Raw genomic sequence first — 8,889 nt, 5'->3', positions numbered from 1 at the left:
TATCATTCTATACCATTCATTGCTGTCCTTAACATTAAGGCAGATATACATTGAAAGAAATCCACTCAGACATTAGAGAGTTTGGCAATAACCTTACAGTTAAAACATTACAGCTTAATCAGAAAATGATTCATACATGTGATTGTGACACTGAGGCATTGGTGATCAATGGGTGTACCCTACGTTTTACAGCAAAATAGAATATCATTCTATTTTTATTTTTATTTAAATATTACAAATTTAGTCTAGTGCAATTAAAACAGTCATCCACTATAAAATAACTTCCCTCCCTAACCTGTACAGGCAGCAGTTATGTGAGAGTCCTTCCTCTAGAACTACCACACCTCCAGATGCTGCTATTTACTGAAAAACTGTAAAACTCAAGTGGGTATATTTACTAAACTGTGGGTTTGAAAAAGTGGAGATATTGCCTATAGCAATTAATCAGATTCTAGCTGTCATTTTGTAAAATGCACTAAATAAATTATGACTAGACTCTGATTGGTTGCTATAGGCAACATCTCCACTTTTTCAAACCTGCAGTTTAGTAAATATAACCCAAGATCTTGACCTTTGCAGACACCATCCCCAGGGGAAAGTCAAAAATGGCCGTCAAATTTGAGAATGAAATCAACACCTTATTGAACATATTATTTAGCAATTCTGTTGGATGCTGATTTCCTTCACACATGTTCTTTCCATACCTGTGTGGAATTTTCCCACTGGATGCAGACCTCCAAGTTCAAGATCTAGAGTTCTCAAGCATTTAGAGAACACAATGGATAGGTATCATTATGAAGGTAATAAAAATAAAATTACATTTCCATTGGACACAGAGTGTGGGTTGCCCTTAAATCCCTCTCTCTTAAAATGTGCCCCTTACTCCTCTTGCTGTGCTGTGTTTCAGTCAGAAGCTCTGCCAGACAAACATGATTTACCTATTAACAGCCTGCTCCATCTTAGTCTAACTATATGTGCGAGCATGTGCCAGCAAAGCTTTCAGTATCCACAGCCCACATATTCACCAAATTATAGACCAGAAGGGTAGTGGTGGGAAGCGAGGTATTGCCTCTGCAATATATACCCCTCAAGGAGTCCTGTAGTCATTAAATAGCAGTGATTTACTAACCACGTGTCCAAGTTTCTTCAGTACGTATTTTAACTGAAGCCCCTCATGGTCATGTATTTTCATACCTTTATATTCAATAGTCCGTTAAATCTTATGGTAGTACTTTTTTGATCATGCTTTGCATTGCTACTTTAATGCTCTCATTTCTTAGGCTGTAAATAATAGGATTAAGCAATGGGGTCACCACAGAGTAGAACACTGATATGGTTTTGTTCATATAAGATGTGTTTACAGCTGATGGCCTCACATATGTGAAAATAATTGTACCATAGAAAATACTAACCACTGTAAAATGTGAAGCACATGTAGAAAAAGCTTTCTGCCGACTCTGTATGGATGGGATTTTAAGAACGGTAGATATTATGTAGATATATGAAATTATTATTACAGCAAAGGAGTTTAAAATCACGATCCAACCGTGTACAACAAAAATTCTTACTGCCATTGTATTATCAGAGCAGGAGAGCTTCACCAGTGGACCAAAATCACAGAAAAAATGGTCAACTCTCCTGTCACCACAAAAAATTAACTTTGAAACCCAGATTGTTGGCATCATGGGAACAAGGCATCCACTAATCCAAGACCCAAGGGATAACCAACAACTAACAGAATAGGTCATTATGGATGAATAACGTAAAGGATTACAGATGGCTAAATAGCGATCATAGCCCATGATGGCTAAGAGAACATTTTCAATAGAACCAGAAAAAAATATGAAATAAAACTGGGTCAGGCATCCGTGTATTGAAATGGTTACATTCTCAACCAAAAACCCATTCAGCATTTTTGGAATGATGACTGTGGTGTAACCAATTTCCATCAGAGAGAAGTGACAGAGGAATATATACATGGGAGTTTGAAGTTGTGAGTTCATCCGGACAATGGTGATGATTAACATGTTAGCCACCAGAGTGACCAAGTATGAAGCTAAAGTAAAGGTAAACAGGACCTTCTTCAGCTCAGAAGACAGAGGGAAACCAAGCAAAATAAAATCTGCAACTTTTGAGGTATTTTGTAATGCCATGTTTTCTTGGAATGAGATCTGTTTTTATCAAGAACATGGAAAATAATTAATTGTAATAACAAGCATAACATTTAAATACAGTGTAAGTATAATCTCAGCATTATATGATAACTAAACTGCAGCTATGACAGCAAGCAAGTTCCAAACCAAAACCTAAGAAAATCTATATTAATGTGGTTATGAGGTCTACTTATCAAGCCCTAAACCATGTGGGAAAAGCCTTTTTCCGCATGGTTTAGGCATTTTTAAATAAAACGGTAATTTAAGAAAAACCTAACGCAGGAGATATTGGGGATATCGAAGGCAAAGTACCTCACAATCCGGCAATCCCCATAATATTTATTGGGTTCGCAATGTGGGCACATTTTTCAAGCTACAAAAAGCTTAGCTTTTTAGAGCTTTACTCCGGTGGATAACACCATCTTCAGATGGTGCTAGCCATTCAATCCTATGGGGAAAGCATCACAGGAAAGAGATCTTCAGATCCCTTTCTGGCAGTCCTCCTGCTCTGCCCTGCTCTGTTTAACTCAAATGGCAACTGTGCATGTATGACTCTAGGTCATGCATCTGCAGTAAAGACTCCAGGTCAGAACCCGGAGTCTTCATTTGAAAAAAGTAATCGCCAGGACAGCCTCCTATCAGATGCGCTGTCCCAACTTGACTTTTACAGTAAATTGCCCTAAAAAGTTATCTGTCATCATTGCGATTACAGATATTTAACGGGGCAAAAAAACTGAAAATTGTTTAAGTATTTGCTCTTGGCTCAGTTCTTTCCTTTAGTAGAGAAATATACTCATCTGGGTAAATAGCTCAATAATAGTTATTTGCCTCACTAACTCTTTGGACACCATTGGGCTAGTGCAAGAAAATCATAAGTACACAATACAATCAATACTCGCAGAACTATTCATAACTGTACCTGTAACTTTGCTACATCTCCTCCTGGGTCTGTCACAGCAGTCTCTCTTCTGACATTACAATGAACCGTTTCCCAGCTCACAACATTACTGCTGCAGAGGCCTGATCAGAACCACAATCCTGCAAGAGAGGTTGCACACAAATGACTCCTTCTTAGAGCAACACATAGATATCATCACAATCAGGTCTGCTTAGGAGATGGCAGAAAAATGTGGACTAAAGTAAGGAATAGAGTACACCTCACTCTTCTTGCTCCAGAAAACCAGCCCTTACAGAATCTTTTAAACAATAAGAGGAATACCAGACATTTTTTTACCAAAAAATTATTTTCTTTAACAAAAAAAGGTAAGATCATTGACAAGCTAACGCTATTATAAACAATATTATTATTATAATTTATTTATTTATAAAGCACCTCAAAATTCCACAGCACTGCACAATGAGGAAAAAAATCTATGTTTCTATTGCACACAAATGTAGAGATTGAGGGGGGGTTGACCTCAAAGATACGTTTCTTGAGGTAAGGGGTAGATTTACTAAAGCTTCTAAAAAAAGAAAGTGGAGGTGTTGCCCGTAGCCACCAATCAGATTCTAGCTATCACTTATCTACTACATTCTAGAAAATTATACCTAGAATCTGATTGGTTGCCATGGGCAATACCTCCATGTTTCCTTTTCAGAAGCTTTAGTCAATCTATCCCTAAGTGGTTGTGTGTAAAACACAAGCTGTCCCCCAGGTAATCCAGAGCTTGGAATATTACTTAGCTTTAAATAACAGCAACAGTAAAGCATAAAAATGGGACAACACTGTGGGCCTGATTAATTAAGGCATGCAAAATAAACATATTGGGCCTGATTCATTAAGGAAAGTAAAGTAAAAAAAATTAGTAACTTTGCACCTTGGCAAAACCATGTTGCATTGGAGGGGGAGGTAAGTTTAAAATGTGATGGCAGATTTATAGTTGGGGTAAGGCATATTCTAGATCAACTTTAAATTTCAGTGTACAAATAAATCTATCAAGTATGTGTATGCTACATGAATAACAGCCAGGATTTATCTTATGTGCAAAATAATAAAATAATTTGCACCCCTTCCATTGTAACATGGTTTTGTCCAGAAGAAAACTTACTCCTTTTTTGCCTTATTTTCCTTAATGAATCATACCCATTATGTGTTTTTTTTTAAACGCACATAAATTGGGCATTCGCACATCCATGTTCAACAAGGAATGGATGTAAAGATATGTCTGTTGATGAATACAGGCCGAGGTCCACTCTGCTCTAACAGACAATACACTGCAGGATACATCCAATACATATGTGGAATATAAAGTTCTAAAAGATGCACAGGAAAAAAAAAACTATTCTATTAATGTCACCTGCTAATAATATAGTCATTAATGACAAACATTTTTAAAAATTATGTTTTTTAATTTTCTCCCCCATAAAATACATTTATTAGGATGTTATTAATGTCTGCTGTACATAAAATGCATTTTTACAGTGGCTACTGATTGCAAACACATGTTATAGCATGCATACGTGACCGTCACTTACACCTTCCCTGTAGCTGGTGCTAGGACTAAAAAACACTTACCTTTTAGACAGAGCCGTAACTAGGGTGGTGCGGGCGGTGCCATCGCCCCGAGCGCAAGCCCAAAGAGGGCGCAGCAGCCGCCCGCTACCTAGCTCTGTTGGCAGTGATAAAAAAAAGCCTATGACTTCCGCAGTGGAACGCATGTGCGTTCCACAGACAGGAAGTTCGGAATTTGCGTTCCAAATACCAAACTTCCTGTCTGTGGAACGCACATGCGTTCCACTGCGGAAGTCATAGGCACATCTTGAGTGATGCACCGCTGCTTCGTGTCTGCGCTCTCCTCCAGGTCTGCTGTTTGTCCCCTCCCATCTATGCAGGTCCTCATTTGTAGGGTAAATAATCTCATTTTCATTTTCATTCTCTCTCTCTCAGGAAATGATATACAATGTGCTGAGATATGGGTGTCGCTAGAATTCAATCCTAGCACCTCGAATGCTGCTGTGTTCGTAATCTAATAGCACAGCATGCAATGTAAAGGATGTTCTGAGTCAGATACTGCACATAGCAGCTTTGCATTGGTTCAATAAAGCTATGGAAGAGGGTATGTAAATGTTGGTCTGATCAAACAAAAGTGTCTACTCACAGAATTAAAAGTATGCTAAAATTTGGTGTTCAGAGTAAAATCGATGTAAATAAGGAACATAGTCCAAGCAGAGTGATGAGGAGTCTGGCCTGGAATATACTGAAAATGTATTCCTGGAAATATTCACTTCCAATAAATTAGCAATATAGAAGAACTATCACTGTGAATGGTAAATACACTCTGGAGGACATCTGAGAAACACAAAACACCCAATGACCCCTGCAGAACCAGCTTTGGTTCTATCGGGTGCCTTGATTTGCAAAAGTGCCTAAATTTGCACTGCAAATGGTGGCTTTTGCGGAGGATCAGAAAGCGACACAGGCTCAGGGGAGAAGTTGGGTGGAGTCAGGGCATGCTTTGCCAAGGGTAAATCTAGTTTTGCAGAAGAAGATTTCCTTTTGTGGAGCAGAGGTTTTAGATAAACGGTTGGAGGATCTCTCTCTCTCTCTCTCTCTCTCTCTCTCTCTCTCGTTTCACAGACAAGGATAAGGCATCACAATTTTTTTTCACAATATATTAAAGTCACTTAAACCTACATCGACCGATTATGCAAATAAAACACACAATTTAGTATCACAATTCTTATTTGAGTATTAAGTGCATAAAATATTACAATTCCTATCACTATATATTTTTTGCATACTTTAAATAGTCCAGAGAGCCGGTTGTTAATTTATTGGAATCCCACCACTGTGTGTTTGTATGTATGTGTATATATATATATATATATATATATATATATATATATATATATTACACATACATATACAAATTCTTTCAGTAAAGTGCTAGGCACACCCACATTAGGTTGGCCACACCCACTTGTCAAATGCCACTCCCACTTAGATGGGGGGGGCGCCGGTGCCCTGTCTCGCCCAGGGCACCAAAATGTCTAGTTACGGCACTGCTTTTAGATGCAGAAAGCTTGAATCAGATGCTGCTGCTTGCGCTCAAGCTTGGCACGCTCTTACTGTACATTGACTCCTGGTTTAGCCCCAGAAATCGTAGGCTGTAGTAAAGGTCCTTTGCGCTCGAAGATTAATTGGACATTGATCTGGTTCTGAGAATGCGTAGTGCAATTTTATGTAACATACGGCACATATCGGCCTTTGCGTGCCTCACTAAATCAAGCCCTGTATATCTGCCTCCAGTTTCCCAAAGGTCAGGGCTTTAAACTTCCTTTTGAGCTCCTGTTTTCAGCAAGACACACAGAAACTACACAATGAGCTGAGTTGCTGAGTTGCTTTATGTGTAGTCCAATCTTCCTCAAGACTTTGTAATAGTAAGGGCAGACTTGGAAAATTTGATGCATACTTTACTTTGGACCAGTCCATCATAGTTAAAAGCCATCAAATCACAAAACTCTCCCACAGCTCTGTCACTATGTGTATGTGTTTGTATTTCTAAAATACCTATGGGAATCAAAGTATCAATACACACTTTCAAATTGAGAACCTTTTGCCAAGTGAGGATCAAAAGATCTGTTCTCACAAGTTTTTGCTTTAAATAGCATGGTAGGGTCAATATGATCCTGCTGTAGTAGCATCAGGGTGATCCTCTTTAGTATAACAATTTTGTTTATATATATGAAAGTGTGTGAAGAATATTTGCTCAGGGATTCCCCCGGAGTATTCACAAAGAACTGCATTTTTCTTTAAAAAGCACTGCAACATAATTCTGCAACCCTTTTAAATAAAGATGGTTCCACATACACATGGCAAATATCTTTCTAACTCTCGAGAGGGACCTTCAAGTTACCAAATGGTAACAGAAAAAAGAAGTATAACAAAAAAACAAAAGCAAAAGTTAACAGAGCTAATAAGTCTAGTGTTTAAAAAGTGGCAAAACAAAATCACAAGAGGTGGCGTGTTTCTGAGAATTAGTAATAGCAGTATCAACTATTTTAATATGCACATAAAAATATATGCAAAAATACATTTAAATCTAAGTATGTAATCATAACAAATATTTGCCACAGATGTCCTCTGTCCTGCTCCTGATTTTGGTTGTGTCATTGTTGGTGATATACAAGAACAAATACTCTATTTTCTTTCTCACTCTCTCTTTCTTACTTTATTTTTACAATTTGGTCAAGTTGTAGGTGAAAACACTAAATTAGTAAACTGTGCTTTTTAAAGTGAGTACTACTGACTCATTTGACCTTGGACTAGTCTACGTCTCAAACACATTGCTGTACACCTGACTGTCATCCAAGCTTCTACTTATGGAGTTTCAGGTACTTTGAGAATTAAGATCTGGAGCATCGGAGCGTTTCTACTAAAGAGAAAGGGACTTTTATAGGCAGAAGAACACTCCAATAAGTCCGTCTTTCTCCACTTGTGCCTTGGGGGTCACAGTACTCTATGTATATTATATATAAAAAAGAAAACAAACAGAAATACAAGAGCAGTACTAACAGACACATCAAGATATACACAAATGAAAGTAATATTTGTTGTATCTTTTGTAAGACTTAAAACAAATATTTTTATTCATTTGATATTTTTTCTGCTAAACTTATGACACAACCTACCCCTTTTTATTTTTCAGTCGGGGTAGATAGATATGACCCTGTTCCTTAAAATATCTCACACTGAATCTGAAGAACTGTTAACTAAATTATTATTAAATATATATCTACTGATAGAAAAGATATGTTATGCAAATATGAAAATTGTGTGTAAAATCGGATGTGTTGTGCAAACTGTGCACAAATATAGTATGGATTATAAGTATAAGAAATTTAAGTGCACATTGTAGTTTGCAGTATATGGGACATAATGAAACAACCATAACTGTTTTGAAAACCACCAGTGTATTATCACAGAAATTCCTTTCATAATGCAACTACACAAGCACCAATATGTTATTATAGCCCCAATATCATATATTTCACTAAATTAAGTTCAGTTTGTGTCTTGGTGTTCTTTTCAGTAAAAGAAGGTATGTGTGTGCCTTCCCGTATTACATATATGACTTGTCTTCAGTAATAGCCATGACAAATACAGACACCATACCATAGATTAGTGTAATTAAATATCTATCTTATGCTATAGGGTTAGTTATAGTAAGAGTGGGGTGGCATGTGATGGTGCAACTTATTTGGAAAAAAGGATGGTAAAGAAAATCTATTATTGTTAATGGAGAGCCCATAATGTATTGGTATTAACATGATTATTTCTACTCTTAGATGCACATCCTGTAACGGTTACATGGACCAATAATGTCAGCATTATGTTTTTTACATAACTTTATATTATTGTATATATGACAGATATAAACATGAGTATTTACAAATACAGTGCAGAATATAATTACACGGAATAGCAAAGCAAAAGTGAAACTCAAACATTGTGTTGCCAGAACCTCTGCAAAATAACCTGCTCACTCGTTCTGCAAGACATTTTGCAGAGATTTCACTCTAGCATTCTGTTTTCAGAGACTACATAAAAACTCTTGCTGTCTCTAAGGGGAATCTGCAGTTGCAGGTACCATTAGGTTCACACAGCTAGCGATCAAATAAAACCAATTAAACAACACAGGCAGGAGATTCTATTACCAAAATATATATTGTTAATATATATTAATAACAAGGTGCAGACACTACATTTGCTATGACTTACCTGCTCGAATCTAAA

At 37.1% G+C, this 8,889-nt stretch overlaps 1 protein-coding gene across 1 annotated transcript; it reads right to left on the bottom strand.

Annotated features, from left to right (window-relative positions):
• Positions 1–1,220: 1,220 nt before the first annotated feature.
• Positions 1,221–2,153, bottom strand: LOC142151596 (olfactory receptor 10A7-like). Its single transcript, XM_075207451.1, has one exon. The coding sequence runs from the start codon at positions 2,151–2,153 to the stop codon at positions 1,221–1,223; it is 933 nt and encodes a 310-aa protein (XP_075063552.1).
• Between the last annotated feature and the right edge of the window lie 6,736 nt (positions 2,154–8,889).

The sequence above is a fragment of the Mixophyes fleayi genome, chromosome 1, assembly GCF_038048845.1.
Source record: "Mixophyes fleayi isolate aMixFle1 chromosome 1, aMixFle1.hap1, whole genome shotgun sequence".
NCBI lineage: Eukaryota > Metazoa > Chordata > Amphibia > Anura > Limnodynastidae > Mixophyes > Mixophyes fleayi.
Note: the sequence above shows the minus strand (reverse complement) of the source record. Positions and strands in the feature narration are given on the sequence as shown.